Source organism: Labrus bergylta, chromosome 10 (genome assembly GCF_963930695.1).
Source record: "Labrus bergylta chromosome 10, fLabBer1.1, whole genome shotgun sequence".
Classification (NCBI taxonomy): domain Eukaryota; kingdom Metazoa; phylum Chordata; class Actinopteri; order Labriformes; family Labridae; genus Labrus; species Labrus bergylta.
Window position 1 is genome coordinate 30553046 of NC_089204.1, and position 24272 is coordinate 30577317.

Genomic DNA, 24272 nt, shown 5'->3' on the forward strand with positions numbered 1-24272 from the left:
GAGAGAGAGAGAGAGAGAGAGACTACTGGCTTTGAGTGTCTAGGTCCTTCCTGCAAAAAGTGGGTGTAACAGGGAAGTGGGCGGGGCTAAGAGAGAGAGAGAGAGAGAGGGGGGGAAGGGGGTGTTATGGCGAGAGATAGTAAGGGCAGGGCGCGGCATTGCTTTGCCCCCCTGCGACGGTCGACCTCAATGGACGATGAGCGCCCCGGCAGCGTAGCTCACAGAGCTGTCCTGCAGTTCCTGCACTCACTCGACTGGGCGTAGTTCAGGAACGAGAAGTTCATTTCTAATCCCGACTTCCTCAGCTCGGCCACGGCCTGAAAAACACAAACAAGAGAAGGAGCTCTTTAGTGACGCTCGCTGACTGAACAGCTGGACGCAGGAAACAGCAGCTCTGTGTGCCGCTGCGACCGCACGGAGGATCAACAGGGGGCGCTAACAGCCACGCACCATTAAGAGTGAAAACATGAGCATCTGCTGAGATGTGGAGGTAACTGCGCCGCAGTATTTACAATAGATGAGACGCTCAAACTTTCCAGAGATCAGGAAAAACAAGTCTGCCTCTGTGCCTTCAAAATAAAAGCTCAGTAAATAAAGTCTGTTATGTAATTAATCTAACCAGCTGCATTAAATCAGTCTCCACACTTCATCCAGCACGTGTGGAGAGACGCTCTGAAGCCGTTACCATGACGACGATGAGAATGCTGTCTTCAATATTATCATTCCCTTCAAATGACCGCAGTGTTTGTTCTTCTGAACGTTTTAACTTGAACGCTCAGAGTTCAGGAGTGGATGACACGCGCTCTTCTTCTCTGGTTTACTTACATTTAGCAGCACTCCGATGGGGTGGCGCCCACAGATGGTGTTGCGGTACTTCTTCAAGTAGTTGGTGAAAGACATCGGGTCCAGCTGTTCTATAATGCCCATCCCCTGAAACAATTCAGACAAACATCATGTGAGGTAAAGGTAAATTAATATCAGCCTCACAGCTCTCTATCATAAACATCTTACAGACACAAAATAATTCTGTTGTGAACTGTTATAAAAAACTACCCCATGACATGCTTCATTATTATTATCATTACTAACATTATATTATTATTTAGCATCAATATATATACTGTATATTCTTATTATATATTTTTTATTAAATTATTATGTTAGTCTTATTATATATTATATAACATTTCATTATATTACACTTTATTGTTTATATTGCACTATATTATATGATATTATATTATACTACATTATATTATATAGCTGCACTCTGCATCACTGTGGTACAACACTGTCTCTCTTCTCTGCTGTTTACATTACTTGCTGCTCTTGATCATACCAAGTCACTTTAATCATCACTTGTCACTTTATCTTCTCATTCTCTGCACATACTGTCTCAACTCCCTGCAGTTAACTTCATCATTCATTTTGTACTTGTATGAACCCCCTGTTTTTATTTATCTTATCTAATCTATTCTGTTTAATGTGTATTTTGTATTTTGACCTTACTTGTCTGTGCTGCTGCAACGTCCGAATTTCCCCTCTGGGAATCAATAAAGTATTGTCCTATCCTAAACTTAAACTGGCCTATAAACATCCTGTTTTCTAGACGTCTTTGCATGACCTTTGATCTCTACCAGGATGACTCTGCATGGACATTTTCTCTTCTTCTGTCCAGGTTGATTGTGTTAAACTTCTTATCTCCTACAAACAGAGCTTTTCGATATCCTCCCTTCCTCCTCGACAGTCTTCAGTCTCTCTCTCATTTGAGTTTCTCTGCAGACTGATCACCATGATACACTCTGTGCAGTTTCTCCTAACTAATTCATATCTTCTTTATTACAGTGACCGCTGTGCATCCGGCTGATGGTGATCAAGAGATTGCACATGTGGATGTATATATTCATGTTTGAGATGTTACCATTCTATCCAGATGTTCAATGGACCTGTAGATCTCCCCCTGAGCCTCATCGTAGTACGTGTAGCGGAACCGCTGACCTTCAGAAGAGATGAGGTCATCATCAACAATGCTGGTCACATGTTTTTATCAGAGGAGCATGTGTCTCTCTCTGTCTGTACCTACCCCAGTGGCAGAAGTCGGAGGAGATGATGAAAAGGTTGGAGGGGTCGGCCAGGTACTTGCTGAGCAGTTTCCCGTACTCCTGTTCCCTGGACTCGCTCAGGGCGCCCACCAGCACGGGGACGATGCTGAACTCGTCTTTGTGGCTGAAACATCAAGATTTTCTGATCAGTATCAAATCACGCAAACGTGTCAGTTTTAAAAGTGAAAGCTTTAAAGCATTTTTCAACTATTACTCAACTAGACAAATCAATAACCTACCAATGTGTCGTACATCTCGAGGACTCAATAAGATACCATGGAGTCAAATTATGGAACATGCATCTTTATTTACTTGATGATTTTTTGTCTTTTTCTCGATACAAATTGAGACTCAGAAATGCGTTGATGTCAGAAAGATTTGTAGTGAATTGTCCTGATTTTGTTATATTGTCTACATACTGTATGTCCTGTTTTTTCCCATTTTTATGTTTTCAATGTTTGTATGTAATTTTCAATTGGGTACATTTTACTTGTGATAGTAAATATTCTTACTTTGTTATTTTACTGTATTCTATTTGAACTTTGTTTAATCTCTTAAGGTGAGGTTTGGAGCTAAGCCCTCACCTGCACATGTGTTTTATTTTTTCTTTGTTTTATTTTTCTGTTTGACTCTTCTTTCAAAAAATGTGCAAATAAACTAAAACTACAAGTTGAACATTGAACAGACTCTGTTTAAAGTACAAACAGGATGATCGTTACCTCTCCATGGCTTTAGCAGTGTAAGGCAAGTGCATCTCGATACTGTGCTCGTCTTCGTCTGTCTGGATGCTCATCCGCTCGAACAACCCGGTTTTCCAGAGGTCGGAGTAAACTGTAAAAACAGAGGTGACTTCATTTATATCTATGCGTGTTTCTGTGACCATGTCAGCTAATTAAGTTCTCTGAAGAGCTGCACACTCGTTAAAGAGGGAAAAGTCTTTTTACTCAGAGGCAGCGAACTGTCTGCTCCCCGGAGGATCATTTAGAGTGCGTCATCACCCTAAAATACTCCAAGAGGTTGGAGCTCTTTTCACACCGACAAAGAAAGAGGAGATCACCACACAGAAGGAAGACAGGTGTCGACCTACAGAAGCCCCACAGTTAAACCCTTAAAGGAGCAGTATGTAACTCTGACCCCTAGAGTTTAAAATGGGTACTGCAGTCCAGATTCTAAACATCATAGAGAGCTGTCTCTCTCACACAGGTCATCATGTGGTGGACTCTGAAGCTTCAGTGTTTATCCAGCTCTGCATGGGTCTGTAAACCTTTCTGTGTTCTAACCTCTCTCCATTTTTCAAAAGCATCTCCAATATTGATCCTAGTTTGAGCACGTTTCTGCTCGTGGAGCTTATTAGAAACATGCAGAGGCTTTTTAGGTCGGGTACAATCACTTCTATCTGAACCACTTCTCTTGACCGCTTCCATCGCTGCAACACCTGTTGACCTGATAACTGCTCTCATATCTGACAAACTGAGGGGCGCCCAAAACGGCCGTGTGGGGGCGTGTCTTTAAAGTGCCTACCTTCTCTGGTCCAAACAAATCCAGAGCATTCAGGAGCAGAATCTAAAGTTAGAAGGAGGACATACTGGCTGCTGCATTGTTGTCAGAGAAGCCAGCACTTCAACATAGCATGTTTCCTTAATGATCAGATAGTAAGATACCTTTATCATCTCACTCTCTACACATCTCACTGATTGGACCTTTAAATACTTTTCTAGCTTGTGTTAACATTTAAGAATACAGGACAATCAAAAAAGGTAGAAAGTCATGTGTAAAAACAGTGAGTACCCTTCTGGTCGATTCTCAGGTCGTAGAGAGGCGTTCTGTAGACGTCTGCGGGCGACAGTGCACAGCGGGAGAGGGGCACGTGGTGTGAAGGTCCCAGGATGAACACCCTACGACTGAAGGGCGACAGCACTTTATCTCACTCACTCTGTTCACACAAAGAACACCAGCAGCACTATATTCTACTATGTGAGCTAACATCTAAAGGAGGGGAAAAGTCAGATGAGAAACATATCATTCAAAGCAGATTTCCTCGAGACGGGATCGGAGACGGTAAAAAACTGGACGACTTACGTAACAGAGGGATCGACCTGCTTGTAGGCGTGTGCTGCACAAGCGCCACAGTAGGTGTACCCGGCATGCCTGCAAACACACACATGATGGATTAGGATGACGCACGCATCACTTCTGACATGTTTGCATTTCTGTCTTAGCTCACGGTGCTATGATGGCTCGAGCAGGTCTGATGGAGGACTCGGCTTTGGACAGCCAGCCTTCTAGTTGAGCGTTCAGCTGGGATCCTGGAACAGAGGAACAACGACATATAAATGGTTTGTTTTAGATCACTGGGTTTAAAGAGAGACGCCAACCTGCTGCGTGTAGACCTCCTTATGAAAGGAAGAGTGATGTAGTGGATTTAAAACTAACAATCACACTTAAGCGAGGTCGAGATCCACATCAACGAGTCTCTGCAAATATGTTAAAGGAGGAAAAGTCTTTCATCAGTGAAGAGTTAGTCGAGCTGTTTGTGCCACCTTAATCATTTTAAACTATCTGAATCTGTGTTTTACGATGTCACATGAACAGACGCTACAGTCTGAACACTGACTAACTTTCTTCTGGAAACGTGCAGCACAGTATTCGTTTAATCTCAAGTATCGTGTTTTCATAAACGTGGGAAGACAAAATCTGAATTTTAAACTCAATTAATTGCCGTGGCTTACTCGACGGCCAGAGGAAGAAAAGCAGGTCTTCACTGAGCGAGCGAACACTCGAGTCCTCCTGCAAAGACTGCTGTTCTTTTATCTATCCTACAAAATGTGTTGTGCAAGAAAAAATTGGTGCCATTTTAGAAGGAATAAAAAAGCCTTTATTCTTCATGAGGGACGTGATGCAAACACAGTGTCATGTAAAACATTAAAAACTGCAGACACACATAGAAACCAGGATTTATAGCACATTTGATCCTTTTATATGTATCACTGTACAGGCCAGATGACAACCCTGTAAGTGTCTACTTTGGGATGTGGTCTCTTGAATCATGAGTCTGTCCTGTGAGTCTGCTGGTCTGATAGACAACACAAATGTTAAATAAATAATATTCAAAATGTCCTGTGTAAGATACACAGAAGAACCACTTTATGTCTAAAATCTGTGCAGATTTACATGAGATGAGCTCATCCTCATGTTGTGTATGTGCTGTAACAGCTGCTGAAATGGGGGAAGGGGTGCAACATGAAGCTTCAGTTCTCTGCCCTGCCCAGTCCTTTGTCTCATGACAGGGAGGATTTTCTGCTCCCAGCACACACGACAGAGTCAGGAACCAAAACAAGTGGGCTGAAGAGCAGACACACTGTTTCCAGAGAAGCAGGAGGGCCAGGAGCTGCAGCAGCTTTCTCCTGTTAGCTGCTCATCACTTCATGTATTTGAACAGCTGATGTCAGTTTGTTTACAATCATTTCCATCGACCACCTCAGAGGAGAAGTGCTGATGAAGCTCAAAAACAACAACCCTGCAGCAAACAGGCTTCTCATCAGCTGGTTAGCTTTAGCCTCCACAGTGACACTCTATGAATCTGACAGTTTAGACCAGAAAGAAAATGAAGTGTACATTTAAAATAAATCTAATAACACTGATGAAACCCACAGAGGAGAGGAAACACAGATAAGTCTGTTAGCATTAGCATGCTACCCCGCACGGAGCTGACAGTTACCCGAGGCAGAGTACCAGCTCCCGGCGTGACTTGCTTCTCTGCACACAGGTCGGTTGGACATCTTGGTTCCCAAGCCGCCTATCTTGGTGTGCTGAGCTTCTGTCAGGCGAAATAAAACAAATTAAAACAAAAAAGCGGAATAACCAGCTAATCCAGAGAAGACGTGAAAGCCTGCGAGCTAACCTGCTGCAGAGACAAAAGGAGACGGCTAACAGGCTAACGAGCTAACGAGCTAACAGGCTAACGAGCTAACAGGCTAACGAGCTGGAACCGGTTAAACGGTGAACCGGAGACTGAAGCTAACGGCACTTTGTCTGACAGTCTGACGGTTATTTTATAATAATGATGATGTTTGATTTAAAAAAGGCCCAAACTGTTGTTAATGTGCCGACAGAGGAACAGTTTAAAGAGCTGTCACAGTCCGGACCGGAGGATTAATGACCACAGCCAGGTGAAGGTTTTTTATTCTCCAAACTTTATTAAAAACATTTACGTCGACAAACAGCCAAACACACAAACCGCGCAGACTCAGTAGATGGGCATTTCGGCTCTTTTCAGTGAGCCGCGTCTTTTTGCTCGACTCACAACTTCCGGATGTTTTGACTCCAAAACGACTTTTGGTTAATTAAGTATGACATGCTTTACAATTATCTATTTATTTACTCAGTCACTGCACTTTAACTTCACTTATTTGCACTATATCTCTATATTTATATTTGTTTAATAAAATATATTATATATCCTTTCAGTCATCATAACTGTCTATTTATTTATTATTATTATCATTCATTCACTGAACAGCAATTTCCCTGGCCACATATTTCTCTTTCATATCATATCTCTCTGATGTACGTCGCTTTGGATAAAAGCGTCTGCTAACTGATTTGTAGAATATCACCACAAATATATTTTCGTTGCTGTTTTTGTGAACGCTGCTGTTTAGGATTGCTGCTAACAAAGTTTTGTTGTGTCCTTGTATACAATGATAATAAAGATTCTATTCTATTCTATGACATGTGGTTTGTGTAATTATGTCAAATTTTACTCTTTTGACAATAATGTGTTTACATCAGTGGAAATGATCCAAAGCTTCCTACCACAAGCTGTTAGATTGTTGAACTGCTGATCTGGAACATACACACTGCACTTTAGTCTTAGCCTTAGTTATAGTTTTAGTTTTATATATATCTCAGAAATCACAGTCACTGGCACCTAATGGCGGCCGCCACAACAAGGCTTCGACCATAGCTGCATTTCCTGGGTGCTTGACCAAGCAGCAACCTCTGGTGTTGAAAAATGAAGCCGATGCCGAAGTGTAAAAATCGTGCAGTTCCTGGAGTGTCCACTAGAGGCTGGCTGCAGAAGCACAGGAAGTCACATACACACCCATTCTAAAAAGCCTGTTTTTACAGCAGAGATGAACATGTTTACAGCCTGGTTCAAAAAACCAAATAGGTGTGATTAGCTCATGTCTGGATGGACACACACTGTACGGGGGGTGAATGTTTTGATGACTCATCAGTTTTGATTTGATGAAGGATAAGAGTTATTCACAATAAGGCGTGTAGCTGACCTGATTGACAGGTGGGCGCGGTGTAACGGTTTGTCAGGAGGTTTAAAACCCGCCTCAGCTCCAGCTCTCAGCCTGTCGTTAGGTTGACTGAAAGTTAGACTGAGACAGCATTTCCAGCATGGAGACCGCCATCGATGGGACTCCAGCGCCCCCTGCAGGGACAGACTGGGGACGCCATCGATGGGACTCCAGCGCCCCCTGCAGGAACAGACGGGGGACGACAGTCAGGCTTCAAACATTCAGATTTACAGTCTAGGGCTCCCTGATTAATTTGAAAGGACCCGGCTGTTTGAACCGACTCGTCCCTGAACGTCTCATCCCCGTACACACTGGAAGCGGAAGCTATCGGTGGAGTTGCTTATGTTGTGTGAAGGCGCTGTAATTATTGTAGTTATATTGTAAAAACAGCTGCTTTTATGTGCTAAATAATGTAATTGCGTCATCATAAATGCGTGTGAGGCGTTAATTTAAGCGTTTCCTCTTCAGTTAGCTGCTAGCTTTGACTTTAACTGAGAACAAACGTTAGCGAGAGCAACGTGAGGTCTGCAAACATGAACGCAGTGAAAAACAGAGACAGCGGAGAAGTGATTAAAAACTACCACAAGCAGGCGTTTGAGTACGTTTCAAAGGCTTTACGGGTCGATGAGGACGACACAGGTACTGTGTGTGTGTGTGTGTGTGTGTGTGAGAGTGAGAGTGTGTGTGTGTGTGTGTCTGTGTGTGTGTGTGTGTGTGTGTGAGAGTGTGTGTGTGTGTGTGTGTGTGTGTGTGTGTGTGTGTGTGTGTGTGTGTGTGTGTGTGTGTGTGTGTGTGTGTGTGTGTGAGAGTGTGTCTGTCTGTGTGTGTGTGTGTGTGTGTGTGTGTGTGTGTGTGTGAGAGTGTGTCTGTCTGTGTGTGTGTGTGTGTCTGTGTGTGTGTGTGTGTGAGAGTGTGTGTGTGTGTGTGTGTGTGTGTGTGTGTGTGTGTGTGTGTGTGTGTGTGTGTGTGTGTGTGTGTGTGTGTGTGTGTGAGAGTGTGTCTGTCTGTGTGTGTGTGTGTGTGTGTGTGTGTCTGTGTGTGTGTGTGTGTGTGTGTGTGAGTGTGAGTGTGTGTGTGTGTGTGTGTGTGTGAGTGTGTGTGTGTGTGTGTGTGTGAGTGTGTGTGTGTGTGTGTGTGTGTGAGTGTGTGTGTGTGTGTGTGTGTGTGTGTGTGTTGACAGCTGGTAAACACTCCTCTGTGTGCTGACAGGAGACAAGGAGCAGGCGGTGCTGTGGTACAAGAAAGGGATTTCTGAGCTTGAAAAGGGGATTAAAGTGGAGATCTCAGTACAAGGTAAAGTACAAACTACAGGTGTTCATCAGGTGTTTACTGTTGACATGCTTTAGACTACAGGTGTTCATCAGGTGTTTACTGTTGACATGTTTTAGACTACAGGTGTTCATCAGGTGTTTACTGTTGACATGCTTTAGACTACAGGTGTTCATCAGGTGTTTACTGTTGACATGTTTTAGACTACAGGTGTTCATCAGGTGTTTACTGTTGACATGCTTTAGACTACAGGTGTTCATATTAGAGCCAGCCGATAATATCAGACAGTATAAGCATATCAAGCAGGTGTGAAAAGCATTGATATTCATTACTCAGGTAGACGTTTAGATACGAGGGTTTAAAAAGACTTCTGTAGAAGTTGAAGTATCAACTCAAGCTTTTTACTCAAAGTGTAAAAGTTCTGGTTTCAAAACTACTTCAAGTATGAAAGTAAAAGTAATGTGAGGGGACAAAAGCTTAGGCTGCGCCCCCTATAGTGCACTACCCCACCTCCCCAAAAAAACATTTTTCTAAAGGCCATAATGACTTTAATGTTATATTAAAATGTTAATGTTGAAACATTTGGGATGCACCTGTTTCAGCTGCTTTAATGCACATTGAAAAGGAACATCCAAGCTTAGCTGCAGGAATCTGGGCAACGGACGTAAGATAACAAAACTGGACAAGAAAACTGGTGTACCCCAGGGCAGGCTTAGTAACAATTACCCTTGTATGGTTGTCTATATACAGTGAAACCAATAGGGTGTCGGAATGGTATATGTTTATACTTCTCATCCAACCACGATCAAATTCACTCTATCCGGATGGCGTGATTTATCTGGATAGGTTTTTTTTGTGTGTTTTTTTGAACGATGACAAGCCGGAATGAAAACAAGCCGGAATGAAAACAAGCCGGAATGAAAACAAGCCGGAATGAAAACAAGCCGGAATGAAACAGGAGTAACGAGGTTATTTTAAAATGTAAGGAGTAGAAGTAAAAAGTCGGCTGAAAAATAATTACTCCAGTAAAGTATAGATACACAAAACTTCTACTTGAAGTAAGGTAACAAAGTATTTCTACTTAGTTACTTGACACCTCTGATATCAAGTGACTATTGTATCTGCTAAGTTTATCAGCAAATATAAGTCATTATAACTAGATTTAGCAGTTACATAGCATTTAATTTGAGTATTTGTCTAAAGGCTCACTTGCTGTGAGTACATACTTGTCGATGTACAACGCGTTGTACTAAACAACGTCCAGTAACAACGTCCGCGTTGTTACTGGACGATTCCTCTCGAGGGATCACCACATAAATCACAGAAATAGACACGATCTGTGACCAGCTACTTTGGAAAGCATTTCTGGATGCTACCTAACGACAATGACTCGTCATAGAGCGGGTAATTGCGGACTTGATCTATAAACTTTTCTTCTAAACTTTCCTCCATTGTTGTAGCCGCCCTCTGGCCGTCACCAGCAGAGGGCGCTATGTGGATTACAATAAGCGTTATCACTCTCCAGAGAGTCGAGAAGTTACTTTCTAGTTGAGTGATGACTTCATTTGAGCGATCAACAGAATAAATGTGTTCTTGTATATGTATCTCTATGATCTGAACGTAGATCTAAGAAAGATATCGGCCAATATATCGGCATCAGATTTTTCTCTCCCCCCAATATCGTTATCGGCCCTAAAAATCTCATATCGGTCGGGCCTTAGTTCCTCAGGTGTAAAATGCTGACGTGTTGTGATGGTATGTTTTATATATCCGGTCTGCAGGAGAACAATATGAGCGAGCAAAGAGACTTCAGGATAAAATGGAAGCAAATCTCACCATGGCAAGAGACAGACTGGCTCTTCTGGGTAAGTCACACACACACACACACACACACACACACACACACACACACACACACACACACACACACACACACACACACACTGCTGCCTGAAGACGTGGGTATTGATCCTTTCTGCTCTTGTTTCTCAGAGGCAACGTTAGCATCCAAAAGGAGGAGCGCTCCTCAGAGGAGCTTTACTCTCCCTCAGCCGAAACCGGCCCCTAAGAGCCAGCCTGCAGCGAGGGGCGTGTCCTCCAACGTCAGACCCTCGCCTGCTGTCAGACCGCCGTCTGGACCTGCAGATTCAAAGGTGATTATATTAAGGCTGCGTTCACACTGCAGGTTAAAGTGACCTGAAGTTCAAGTTCTTTATCACCGTGTTTATCTCACTGAAGGAGGTCACAACACCGCTACTTCCAGCCCGTAGCTGCTGTTTGTGTTTGCTCGTTTTAAAGGAGCAATATGTGACCTTGGCTGAGCTCATGCTCCAGAAACTGACCCAGTGAGGCCGAATGTGCAGCAAATCGCAGCGTTCACAGACTATGTGGACATTGGCAGTATGCAACAGTGACGTGATGGGGATGAACGCTGGCTGGAGAGGTCAGGACAGGACTCCCCGACTGGAGGAGAAATCATTAAAGGCTTTATATGTGATGTTTTGATCCAGCAGATGTCGCCCTTGAGCACCAGCATGAAACCAAAACAACTCGCGCTGCATTGTTGTGTTAGCATGCTAATGCTAGTGATCTTTATTATGCTGGTATCTTCACACTGCATGTAAATTTACCTGAAATGAGCGTGATCTAGAAACACAGTTAAGCAGTGAGTACAGTATGTTATTCTTCTTTTCTCTAGTCCCTCAATTAAACAACTTTTATACACGAGGGGAGGAGTCAGCCGGCCGTCCTGGCGATGTAAACAAAGTGAAGATAGGACTCTGAAAACTCTGAAAACATCACAGACAGTGGGACTCGGGTGTTACACCCATTGTAGACAGTCATGACTCACAGAGTTATTTTCAGAGGAGATACTTGATTTCTACATTTAAGGGTGAAAAATCACACAAAGACTTTAATGAAGCGTATACTGAGCACCAGAGGGAGGAGGAATAACAACTCCAGATTTGGAGTCACTGAGCTGTAGTACGAGGATGTTTTCTTTTTTTGCTTTTTAAACGTTTCTGACTCCGATGACGTTCTGATTTCTTCTGTCTCTCAGGCGACCCCTCGGACGGGAAGGCCTCCAAACGGAAGACCTGGCGCAATGAGACCGCCCCTGAAGAGGGATATGAAAAACTTCAAGAACGTGGACAGCAAACTGGCCAACCTGATTCTGAATGAAATCGTGGACAGGTATTGTGAAGCACTGCGACACCTGCACGTTAAAGCTGACAGAGAGAAAACCTTCTGATGACAGATGTTTGTGCTCTCATCACAGCGGAGCGTCCGTCTCCTTCGACGACATCGCCGGACAAGAACTGGCCAAGCAAGCGCTCCAGGAGATCGTCATTCTCCCCGCCTTAAGACCAGAGGTAAGGACTTACTTTGATCGTCCTCTGTAAGGTCAGATCGGTCGTTTAACGCAGTTTTCACTTTTCACCTTTCAGCTCTTTACCGGCCTGAGAGCTCCGGCTCGCGGCCTGCTGTTATTCGGCCCGCCTGGAAATGGAAAAACCATGTTGGTGAGATACTGATAACCCAGCACGCTGATCACAGCGTTTTTATACTTTATTTTTCATTTTTGTTTTACAAGAAACACAGAACAAGTGAGGACGAGGGCGAGACAGTATGAATAAGATCAAATACAAGAATGTAAAAGGCACAGGTACAGTACATAATGGATGGTAAAGATATATTTAGGAGTCTTTATCTTTGTATAAATCCAATATTCTTCTCCCTTCTCCTTGTTGAAGTCGCAGGACAAAAGTCATTTTTCCCATAAAGCTGATGGAATTCACAGTGTTCCTCATGAGGCTCATGGTGGGAGCGTTCCTCTGAAGACAACATTTAGTAATCGCTTTTTTACTTGCCACCATAAGAATCTTTAAAAGGTACATGTCCTTTTTACCGAGACCTTCTGGAATTTTCCCGAGGTAGAGGGATGTGAAGAGAAGTCCAATGTAGTGTTCAGAGTCTCTGCGATTTATAGTTTCAAATCTTTCCAGAAGGGCTCAAGACGTGGACAAGACCAAAAAAAACATGTACACAGTCTGCTCGAGACCACTTCACGTCCCCTCCAGCATGAGGCTGGAAGTGGATCCACCAGAAGTGGATTGATTTTTCCAAATCTGAAGCCATGCTTCTTGTGATATTACTACATTGGCCTCTTTTTCCCAGCGCTGTCTAACTTAACCTTTCTCTTCCTCTTTCAAGGCCAAAGCAGTCGCAGCAGAGTCAAACGCTACATTCTTCAACATCAGCGCTGCCAGTCTGACCTCCAAATATGTAAGAAGTCATTTTAGTGTTTCTGCAGAATCCTGAATGTTAGAAACGTAAGATGTGATGCTAACTCTTCGTGTGGTCACCGTCACAGGTGGGAGAGGGGGAGAAGCTCGTACGAGCTCTGTTTGCTGTGGCTCGAGAACTTCAACCCTCCGTCATATTCATAGGTTTGTATTATTCCATCGATGGACTCAGTGTGCCTCAGACATTTTTCAATCCCACTAAATGTGTTTGTTACCGTTCAGACGAAGTGGACAGTCTGCTGTGTGAGAGGAGGGAGGGGGAACACGACGCCTCTCGGAGGTTAAAAACAGAGTTCCTGGTGCAGTTCGACGGGGTAAGAGCAGCAGCGGTCGCTCTCTGCTCTCTGAAACATGTCAGTTTGAAGTCTCTGGTGTTATTCTCACAGCTGTGTTTCTGTTCCAGGTTCAGTCAGGAGGGGACGACAAGGTGCTCGTTATGGGAGCCACCAACAGGCCTCAGGAACTGGACGAAGCCGTGCTGAGGTACCAGAAGGAGCTGCTCCATGAAAAATAGACCAGTGTCATGTTATAACATGAACATAAACATTTAATAACTCAAACAAAGATATATTCACACTAATGTAGTATTTCATGTTACTACATAGAACAACAATATCATGATTCTATTTATCTTGTTATAACACAAGCAGCAACCTCCGGGGTTGAAAAATGAAGTAAAGGCTGAAGTATAAAATCCTGCAGAGATCGCAGTGTCACAGGGGTTAATAGGCTGGTCACTGTGATAGGTCAGAACACGACTTGCAGTGATGCCATTGGCCACACTGATGATGTTGAAGGTCACATATCCTCCTCTTCAGTTTAATTCTTCCTCTTCTAAAGTTTAAAGTCTCAAAACTCCTCAAAACATGTGTGTGAAGTGTCTTGTTCTAAATCTGTGTCTGTACCTTTAAATATGTAAATGAGCGGTGTCTGACCACGCCCCCTCTCTGGAAGAGCTTGGGTGTACTCGGTCTTTCTCGCTCCATGTCCTATTGTTTACGGTGAGAAGGCAGACTCAGAGGGCAGAACAAACACCTAGCTGTGAGAGTGTCACCCACCTGGGGGAGGGGCTACTGCCCTTTGTGATGTCATGAAGGGAAAATCTCCAAACGGCCTGTTTGAGCACACATTTTCTGAAAAGTGGAGCAGGCAGAAGACGGAGAGGATGGACTTTTCTCATGATTGGAGGGTTTGTAGACGGACTAGAGACACATGTTAGAGGAACGTGGTGAAGTGTATATTACATCATATCTGACCTCTAAGTTCAGCATGTTTTTATGATTGTGCTTTTGCAACGCCGGGGATACGAGATAAATAAGTCGAGATCTTGTAAAAACAATCAGAACTTCCTGGTTATCACAGGGAAACAGATTTCATATTCAGGCCACTTCCTGTTAGAGCGTCACACTTCTGTAGTTTCTGAAAATCTCACCACAGTGTTTCTCTTCTTCTCACAGGCGCTTTGCTAAAAGGGTTTATGTGGCGTTGCCGGATGAGCAGGTATTTATTGTGGAACCGTTCAGTTTATTTTGATCGTCTGTGATGGCGGCTCTGTGAGGGGGAAAGGTTGCATCACCCTCATGATGAACCTCTCTCTCTTCTCTGCAGACGAGATGCACGCTGCTGAGAAACCTTCTGGGGAAACAAGGAAACCCTCTGAGCGCCAGCGAGCTCTCCTACGTGGCAAAGTGAGTTTTTATATTCACCCAAACAGATTTAACCTCAGATTAAAGAAAACACACTAACTCCTGGATCTGTAACCCTGACAGGAAGACGGCAGGATACTCAGGAAGTGACCTCACGTCATTAGCCAAAGACGCCGCTCTGGGGCCGATTAGAGGTGAGACGTCTGGTTCCTGTTTCTGTGAGGTTTCCATGACGACTGAAAACTGAGTCATTAAAAATCGTTCTTTTTTCCACAGAGTTGGGACCAGACCAGGTCAGGAGTATGGCTGCTAGTGAGGTAACGCTGTTCATCTATTTATTTAAAATGAACATGTACGTGTGACAGATTGTAGCCTTTAGGAGCCTTCAGATAGGATTTGCGCTGCGCTCGCCGCGGGGTAGAGTACAGAGGGGGCGGGGGGGATCACATATCAATAGGTTGCTCGGTTACCAAAACGATAAGATAAAAAATAGATACTGGGTGGATGGAAGTTATCACACGTGGAGAGCTCATCCTCCAAACGTCCATAGAGGGATGATTTGATTGGACATGAAGTAGCAGTAGAGTTTTCCCTCCTCCTCTCTCTCTCTCTTTTTTTCTAAACGATAGTCGGGGAAGCAGCTTCTGCCACAGCTCCATGTTTGTGCTCTGATCTTTGTTCTGCTGAGGAGACAAGAAAAATAAGAAGGGGGCGTGGCTTAATGAGATCATCAGGTCACAACAGGAAGTGGAAGGGTTTAATCTCGTCCAGGAGCTGCAGCAGCTCTGTAACACACATTTCTGCTGCTGTTTGAAACACACCTGGGACGCCCAAACTGTCCGACACGTCTTTACAAACATCGCTCTCTCTCTCTCTCTCTCTCTCTCTCTCTCTCTCTCTCTCTCTCTCTCTCTCTCTCTCTCTCTCTCTCTCGTCTCGGTGGGTCTTTAAACGATCAGGGAAGTGAGACACTGTTTGTTGTGTCGTCATGCTGCACATGGAGAGACAAGTTTCAGCTTGGCCAGGCGCCGATACACAGCACAACACATAGACAATGAATTGGAGTGGGCGCTTGTGGTGCAGTGGTTAGTGTGCGCGCCCCATGTATGGAGGCTGTAGTCCTCCACACGGGCGGCCCGGGTTCAAATCCGACCTGTGGCTCCTTTCACGCATGTTGTTCCCCATTCTCTCTCTCTCCCTGATTTCTGACTCTATCCACTGTCCTATCTCTCCATTAAAAGCCCAAAAATAAATCTTAAAAAAAAACAAAGTGAGTGAGAGTGGCACGCGGCACACGCAGCATTTGAAGTCCCTGTGGGGTCATTTCCATCTGATGACCGTCGGCAGGTTGGAGTATGGAGGACTAAAAGTGCCAAAATGAAATATATAAATATATATATATATATATATATATATATATATATATAAATGTACAGATATATAACTAATTAATTAAATGCATGTGTTATTAAATAATTAAATAATTATTTAAATGTGTCATTAATTATTTAAAATTGGTAATATATAAATACATTATTTATGAAATACATAAATAATTAAATAAATGTTTAAATAATTATTTAAAATGTTCATTCATTCTATGGAAAAACACATCTATTTATTCCACTATTTATTTAATTATTTCATGTTTCCTGCTCCAGCAGTGCATCATCATTTTATCTGTCATCCTCTCCCATCAAACTCAGTGGGCGGGATTAACGCTGATCAAGTCACAAACCATTGCTTTGGTCCGCAGGGTTGCCAGACTAGGCGGCCCCAGACCTCGACCTTTAAACCTTTTTTTAACCCTTCAAACGCATACCGATCTACAGGTGCACAGTTATTCTTTAATCCAGTATTTGTCTCCGTCTGTGTCCTCAGATGAGGAACATCAACAGGAAAGACTTTGAAGAATCCCTGAAGCGCATCAAGCCGAGCGTCAGCCCGACCACGCTGACCATGTACGCACAGTGGAACAAAGACTTTGGAGACACGACGGCGTTGTGAACCTTTCTGCTTCCTCTACAAGATGTCACTGAAAGAAACCTGTGGCAGGTTGAAGATGAATGATTATCATCACATTTGGGATCATTATTTGATTCTTTATTATGATTTATAAAACTTTCTTTACGGTATTTCTTCACTCCTTAAACTTTGAATGTCGTTTATTTATTTTTGAGACTGTCCTGCTAAATTTACAAATGATCCTCTGCCACTAGAGGGCAGCATACTTCAGTAAATCAACCCCTAAACTTCACTGATTGAGATTCTGTTGCACATCCATGATTCCCCCTGACGTGTTGGTATTATTGATCACTAAGTGCTCTGCAGGCTCTCCTGATTGGAGCCTTTTAATGAGTGGAAACAGTTAGAATGACGTGTTGGCTGACTCTTTCAGTTCTAGCGAGCGTTATAATACTCACATGAAAAGCAGGTTGTGGTGGCTTCTCAGCTTCCTGGTGCATCAATAAACACCTTCATGAAAAGTCTCTGCAGATGTATTTGTTCTCGTCTGTACGGTCATGAGACAAAAGCAAACATGTCACAAAGTTATTCAAAAGTGAAGATTTGACTGATGATGAATCTGTGAAGACGGGCGGGGATGGGGAGGTGGACGGGCACACAAAACATCGGCATGAAGGAATTAAAGACTGAAGAGAAAGAATCTTATTTAAAAAGGAGGGCAGAAAGATGATAGGCTGACAACGAGGGAGAGACGCCATTGGTTAGTATTCCCACTTCCTCTGATTCACACCAGTAACTGATGACTGACTACATTCAGGACTTTTCTTTTCCTGGGACTGTGAAGGGATGACCCTCTCTCTGATTGGCTAAACACTGACTAAATATTCAGTGGTCATGTCACTGTTAATACCAGAGGCTGTTTATCTTCTGCTGGGCGGGGCACTTAAAAAAACATTTGGGGGTATGAAGAGTAAACAAATTTGACGAGACAGCTGATTACCCAATGACAGCGCCAGAAAATGACAGCATGAATGTGAGATGGCCTGATCGAGAAGGCAAATATAAAGTTGAAACGGAGTCCCATTTTCTTTTGCATTGTACAAAATCTGATGATTTAACAGAATCATTGTTTCATGAAGTAAAATCTGAAATATTGGGGCGGACAGATGTGCAGAAACTGGAATGGCTGTTTAAGTTTGATGTGTTTAAACTTGATAATTTTGTTTGAAAAGCTTGGAAAAGAAGACAGAATATTCTGTTTAATTAGTTTGACTTCTTGAGAATGAATATAGCGTACCTAGTGCACTCTGATCCCGGAACGTTTTGAATTTATGGTGTCATGTAAGAACATGCGGGCTGGGCATGTGGATGTATGTATGACACAATAACAAAATAAAAAACTATAAAGTCTTCCTGACTGAACGTACGCTTCATCTGAAGTCACTTGTCAACAGACATTATTGTTGACCAATTAAGACAAGGTATGTCCTGCAGCTGCTTATGTAAGGAAAAGCATAAGCATGTTCTGAAATGGATGGATTGGTGTCATCCATCAGTAGCAGCAAATCTGCATTACACATATTGAAGTGTGAGGCTTCATGTGTGCAGGTAGATGGTGCTGCTGCTCCGTTTTCCCCTCCTCCCTCCTCCCTCCTCCCTCCCCCCCTCCTCCCTCCTGTTAGAAACAGTCTCAGTCTGTACGTAACCACAGATGTGAGGAATGTAATCATTTGCTTTTAATGAAAATAAAGTGGCTGTTTTCTGCTGCGTTGAGATGTCAAGGCTGAGTGATGGACCGATTACGTTTACAGTCGTCACATTGTTTCATTTAAAGAGCTTCTGTGCACCAACATGAAGGCGCTCCAGAAACATATCCAAGTCAGCAAAGGTTTTATTTAAAGTGGACATAATATGAAAAATCCTCTTCTACAGTGTTTCTGAACATTTATCTGTGTAACCTGAGAGTCTACTGACCCACAACAGGTGAAATAAACCATCCAGTCCTTTATTTGTGGTCTGCATAAGTCTTACAACACAGAGAAAAATGCTCTGTTTCTAATGTGCTCTCCTTGTGATGTCACAGTGGGATTCTGGGAAAAAATAATAAATCCCCTCCCCTCCCCTGGTATCTCCACCCATAGACTCCACCCCCAGTCTAGAACATTCTGAGCGTTCTGAGAGAGCTGGTTTATACAGGGTCGCAAACCTCCTCTGGTGCTTGATTCATGTTATATTTTGATATTTTGCACAGATGTTTCATTTAGACCACAGGGGGGCTGTTTGAAAAGGTGGAGGAGGGGACTGTTTGAAAAGGTGGAGGGGGGGACTGTTTGAAAAGGTGGAGGAGGGGACTGTTTGAAAAGGTGGAGGGGGGGACTGTTTGAAAAGGTGGAGGGGGGGACTGTTTGAAAAGATGGAGGAGGGGACTGTTTGAAAAGGTGGAGGGGGGGACTGTTTGAAAAGGTGGAGGAGGACTGTTTGAAAAGGTGGAGGAGGGGACTGTTTGAAAAGATGTAGGGGGCTGTTTGAAAAGGTGGAGGAGGGGACTGTTTGAAAAGGTGGAGGAGGGGACTGTTTGAAAAGGTGGAGGGGGCTGTTTGAAAAGGCGGAGGAGGGGACTGTTTGAAAAGGTGGAGGGGGGGACTGTTTGAAAAGGTGGAGGGGGCTGTTTGAAAAGGTGGAGGAGGGGACTGTTTGAAAAGATGGAGGAGGGGACTGTTTGAAAAGGTGGAGGAGGACTGTTTGAAAAGGTGGAGGGGGGGACTGTTTGAAAAGGTGGAGGGGGCTGTTTGAAAAGGTGGAGGAGGACTGTTTGAAAAGGTGGAGGAGGGGACTGTTTGAAAAGATGGAGGAGGGGACTGTTTGAAAAGGTGGAGGGGGGACTGTTTGAAAAGGTGGAGGGGGCTGTTTGAAAAGGTGGAGGAGGGGACTGTTTGAAAAGGTGGAGGGGGCTGTTTGAAAAGGTGGAGGAGGACTGTTTGAAAAGGTGGAGGAGGGGACTGTTTGAAAAGATGGAGGAGGGGACTGTTTGAAAAGGTGGAGGGGGGACTGTTTGAAAAGGTGGAGGGGGCTGTTTGAAAAGGTGGAGGAGGACTGTTTGAAAAGGTGGAGGAGGGGAGGACTGTTTGAAAAGGTGGAGGAGGGGACTGTTTGAAAAGGTGGAGGAGGGGACTGTTTGAAAAGGTGGAGGGGGCTGTTTGAAAAGGTGGAGGAGGGGACTGTTTGAAAAGGTGGAGGGATCTGTTTGAAAAGGTGGAGGAGGACTGTTTGAAAAGGTGGAGGAGGGGACTGTTTGAAAAGGTGGAGGGGGGGACTGTTTGAAAAGGTGGAGGAGGGGACTGTTTGAAAAGATGGAGGGGGCTGTTTGAAAAGGTGGAGGAGGGGACTGTTTGAAAAGATGGAGGGGGCTGTTTGAAAAGGTGGAGGAGGGGACTGTTTGAAAAGATGGAGGGGGGGACTGTTTGAAAAGGTGGAGGAGGGGGAGGAGGGGACTGTTTGAAAAGATGGAGGGGGCTGTTTGAAAAGATGGAGGGGGCTGTTTGAAAAGGTGGAGGAGGACTGTTTGAAAAGGTGGAGGAGGGGACTGTTTGAAAAGGTGGAGGGGGGGACTGTTTGAAAAGGTGGAGGGGGGGACTGTTTGAAAAGGTGGAGGGGACTGTTTGAAAAGGTGGAGGAGGACTGTTTGAAAAGGTGGAGGGGGCTGTTTGAAAAGATGGAGGAGGACTGTTTGAAAAGGTGGAGGGGGCTGTTCGAAAAGGTGGAGGAGGGGACTGTTTGAAAAGGCGGAGGAGGGGACTGTTTGAAAAGGTGGAGGGGGGGACTGTTTGAAAAGGCGGAGGAGGGGACTGTTTGAAAAGGTGGAGGGGGGGACTGTTTGAAAAGGTGGAGGGGACTGTTTGAAAAGGTGGAGGAGGACTGTTTGAAAAGGCGGAGGAGGGGACTGTTTGAAAAGGCGGAGGAGGGGACTGTTTGAAAAGGTGGAGGGGGGGACTGTTTGAAAAGGCGGAGGAGGGGACTGTTTGAAAAGGTGGAGGGGGGGACTGTTTGAAAAGGTGGAGGGGACTGTTTGAAAAGGTGGAGGAGGACTGTTTGAAAAGGTGGAGGGGGCTGTTTGAAAAGATGGAGGAGGACTGTTTGAAAAGGTGGAGGGGGGGACTGTTTGAAAAGGTGGAGGGGACTGTTTGAAAAGGTGGAGGAGGACTGTTTGAAAAGGTGGAGGGGGCTGTTTGAAAAGATGGAGGAGGGGGCTGTTCGAAAAGGTGGAGGAGGACTGTTTGAAAAGGTGGAGGGGGGGACTGTTTGAAAAGGTGGAGGAGGGGACTGTTTGAAAAGGTGGAGGAGGGGACTGTTTGAAAAGGTGGAGGAGGACTGTTTGAAAAGGTGGAGGAGGGGACTGTTTGAAAAGATGGAGGAGGGGACTGTTTGAAAAGGTGGAGGAGGGCTGTTTGAAAAGGTGGAGGAGGACTGTTTGAAAAGGTGGAGGAGGGGACTGTTTGAAAAGATGGAGGAGGGGACTGTTTGAAAAGGTGGAGGGGGGGACTGTTTGAAAAGGTGGAGGAGGGGACTGTTTGAAAAGATGGAGGGGGCTGTTTGAAAAGGTGGAGGAGGGGACTGTTTGAAAAGGTGGAGGAGGGGACTGTTTGAAAAGGTGGAGGGGGCTGTTTGAAAAGGCGGAGGAGGGGACTGTTTGAAAAGGTGGAGGGGACTGTTTGAAAAGGTGGAGGAGGGGACTGTTTGAAAAGGTGGAGGAGGAAGACTGTTTGAAAAGGTGGAGGAGGGGACTGTTTGAAAAGGTGGAGGAGGGGACTGTTTGAAAAGGTGGAGGAGGACTGTTTGAAAAGGCGGAGGAGGGGACTGTTTGAAAAGGTGGAGGGGGCTGTTTGAAAAGGTGGAGGAGGGGACTGTTTGAAAAGGTGGAGGAGGGGACTGTTTGAAAAGGTGGAGGAGGACTGTTTGAAAAGCTGGACTGTTTGAAAAGGTGGAGGGGACTGTTTGAAAAGGTGGAGGAGGACTGTTTGAAAAGGTGGAGGAGGGGACTGTTTGAAAAGGTGGAGGAGGGGGACTGTTTGAAAAGGTGGAGGAGGGGACTGTTTGAAAAGGTGGAGGAGGACTGTTTGAAAAGGTGGAGGAGGGGACTGTTTGAAAAGGTGGAGGAGGACTGTTTGAAAAGGTGGAGGAGGACTGTTTGAAAAGGTGGAGGAGGGGACTGTTTGAAAAGGTGGAGAAGCTGAATCACATGTCGTCTTTAAATTGATTCTGCACATTTCTTGAAACATTTAGAAGTTCTTAGTCCTGAAGAAGCATTTCAAGGTGATCTGTCTCTACCACCACCCGACGTCCCTGACCCCCAGCCTCCACCATCGGACTGTGTCGCCCCAACAACCACCGCCGTCCTCCTTCATGCACTACCTGCTCCGACCTCCACCTCAGCAGAGAGGAAGTGTGGACGACAGGAATGAGAGGAATACAAAGGAGAAATCCTGCCTGCATATTATCACATTTGCTCTTTAGTAAAGCGTCTCCAGATAATACTTTGAGATCTTTATAACCCAGGTGTTCCCATTGGTTAAGATCGAGTACTTACACTCCTCTTTTCTAAACAAACCAAAACCCCAGAGGAGTGGCTCTGCTTGGGGCCCCAGGCCAGTGGGGGGGCCCCCCAAAGGCTGACAAAATGAGTCTTCATCACAGGTCGGACACAGGAGCCTGAAACAGCATCAAAAACTTTTTTTTAAAAGTGACCTCAGGACAGAAGAGGGGGGTCACTGATCCCCGTATTAAAGGTTTCTGGATGTTGTCAACATGTGCAGCATCGTGCACAGTGCTCAGGTACTGCTTTGAAGGACCTGAACGATCTGACTGACATGTTGGAACTCAGAACTCTTTAATAGTCTCAGATAATCCTGGATGAACCCAAACCACCTGCTGTTCAAGGACTTCCTGTTTCTCCCATCTGGCTGCAGAAATCCACCAGGACACATAGACTGAACACACTCCTGAACCCTGACTGGGATTAGTCCCTTAACTGGTCCCCTGTATGTGTCCTGTGCAGGACTATGATAATAAGAGAGAGAAAGAGAGAGAACCTCCTCACAGAGAGACTCCTGAAGGACGGGATTCAAACCAGGAACCTCCTCACAGAGAGACTCCTGAAGGACGGGGATTCAAACCAGGAACCTCCTCACAGAGAGACTCCTGAAGGACTGGAAGAATCACATCAGAGTACAGAAACATTTAACTGATGAAATGAACATATTTTAACGATAAAGACAATAACACCCAATAGGTGTTTTAAATTAATGTAATCAACTGTTTGACTTAATGTGCTTTAAAATGCTAAAAAAAAATTACGTTTGCTTTTTCTTTTGGGCAAAAGTGTGAAAAATTCCATGTTCAGTTTTTACGACTTCGTTGGAGCAATGAGTCAAAGAGGAAAGCCGTAAAGAGTGAATGTACGTCATGCAGCTCTGTGGTCATGAGCCAATAACCAGCCAGCGTCTAATAACAAGGCAACAGATCGAGCTCAGACGAGGGTCAGCAGCTGTCGGGGACATGGCATGTTAAGGCTGAGTAAATGTTTGTGGTCGTTCTTTATTTCAGTTTGCTCCACCTCTCTCTCCCAGAGGGCCTTCACACGGTCAGCCGCCGGTGTCACTGCGGTTTCTGTGGCCCGGCCGCGGCCTCGTGTTTGCAAACTCTGCAAAATGCAAACAAATTCAGAAATTAATTCAAGTTTATTTCCATCTTACTTCATGTGAGGTTTAAAAAAAAAAAAAAAAGATTCAACATGCTAAACAGCGACTTTCAGAGCTGCAGACACACCTCCGCCTCTCGGGGGGGGGGGGGGGGGGGGGATGTCTGAGTGTGTTTTTTAAACTTGTCAGGACTCAAGAGCTTCTTTCATGACGCCAGACTGGAACAGAGAGTGTTAGAGGCGAGGGTTTAGTCATCACCTTTTTCCCTCTTTACTCTTCCCTGAGAGCTACTACACTCTGCCAATGAAAGGCGTCTGATCCAACCTTCACAACAGGGTCCTAAGTCTCTGACTAGACTCTTCTTCTCTGTCGCCCCCCGGTGGTGGAATGAACTTCCAAACTCCATTAGATCATTAGATCTCCATTAGAGTCCCTCTGCACCTTTAAGAAAAAGCTAAAGACCCAGCTCTTTCATGAATACCTACTAACTTAATGATGATGGTCTCCATATTATTGATGATGATGATGGTAATGACGATGGTTTTTGTTTGATAACGACGACTTATAAGATGGTTTCTATACTGATTAGAGCTCTCAAGAACTGCCCTCCATGTTGTGCTTTGCCTCTGGTCACTTCCTGTCAGCACCTGTGTGTCCAATCAGACTCAAAGCTGATCGTTTGCTCTTACTGACATTGTTCCCTTTTTTCTAGATCCTTGCTTGTGTTGTTCTTACTCTCTGATGTACGTCGCTTTGGATAAAAGTGTCTGCTAAGTGAATTGTAGAATTGTAGCATCCTGCTCAGGAGACCAACAGGCTGCATGACGGACTGCTTTAACAAGTCGTGTTTCTCTCTCTCCCTTCATGGTGCGTGTCCTATAATAAAATAAAAACGCCTGCAGGGGGAAGACATCAACATTCTTACGAGTAATTACTGTAAATCTCCCGTGTAATTACAGCAGAAAGCAATTATCATGTG

At 44.5% G+C, this 24272-nt stretch overlaps 2 protein-coding genes across 2 annotated transcripts in view; one reads left to right on the top strand and one right to left on the bottom strand.

Moving 5' to 3' along the window:
• Positions 1-6301, bottom strand: part of memo1 (mediator of cell motility 1) — a 7101-nt gene extending 800 nt beyond the window's left edge. Inside the window, 10 exon segments of the mRNA XM_020655287.3 lie at positions 1-236; positions 239-317; positions 826-930; positions 1922-1998; positions 2084-2226; positions 2822-2933; positions 3891-4003; positions 4182-4250; positions 4327-4408; positions 5821-6301. The exon segment at positions 1-236 is cut by the window's left edge and continues 800 nt beyond it. Of these exon segments, the coding sequence (XP_020510943.2) occupies positions 187-236; positions 239-317; positions 826-930; positions 1922-1998; positions 2084-2226; positions 2822-2933; positions 3891-4003; positions 4182-4250; positions 4327-4408; positions 5821-5881 (891 nt within the window). The 5' untranslated portion in view covers positions 5882-6301 and the 3' untranslated portion in view covers positions 1-186.
• A 1407-nt stretch (positions 6302-7708) lies between these two features.
• On the top strand, positions 7709-17122 carry LOC110000108 (spastin-like). Its single transcript, XM_020655283.3, has 16 exons — positions 7709-8050; positions 8621-8704; positions 10462-10545; positions 10673-10833; positions 11742-11875; positions 11961-12054; positions 12130-12204; positions 12896-12967; positions 13056-13131; positions 13210-13301; positions 13391-13470; positions 14445-14487; positions 14596-14675; positions 14757-14827; positions 14910-14950; positions 16515-17122. The coding sequence occupies exons 1-16, from the start codon at positions 7945-7947 to the stop codon at positions 16638-16640; spliced, it is 1419 nt and encodes a 472-aa protein (XP_020510939.2). The 5' UTR covers positions 7709-7944; the 3' UTR covers positions 16641-17122.
• The last annotated feature ends 7150 nt before the right edge of the window (positions 17123-24272 follow it).

Bases quoted from the DNA above. Each gene is read 5' to 3' on its own strand.
- LOC110000108 (XM_020655283.3), top strand. From the start codon at position 7,945: ATGAACGCAGTGAAAAACAGAGACAGCGGAGAAGTGATTAAAAACTAC. The intron at 12,055-12,129 runs GTAAGGACTTAC...TTCACCTTTCAG, and splicing joins TCCCCGCCTTAAGACCAGAG to CTCTTTACCGGCCTGAGAGC. The intron at 14,676-14,756 runs GTGAGTTTTTAT...TAACCCTGACAG, and splicing joins GAGCTCTCCTACGTGGCAAA to GAAGACGGCAGGATACTCAG.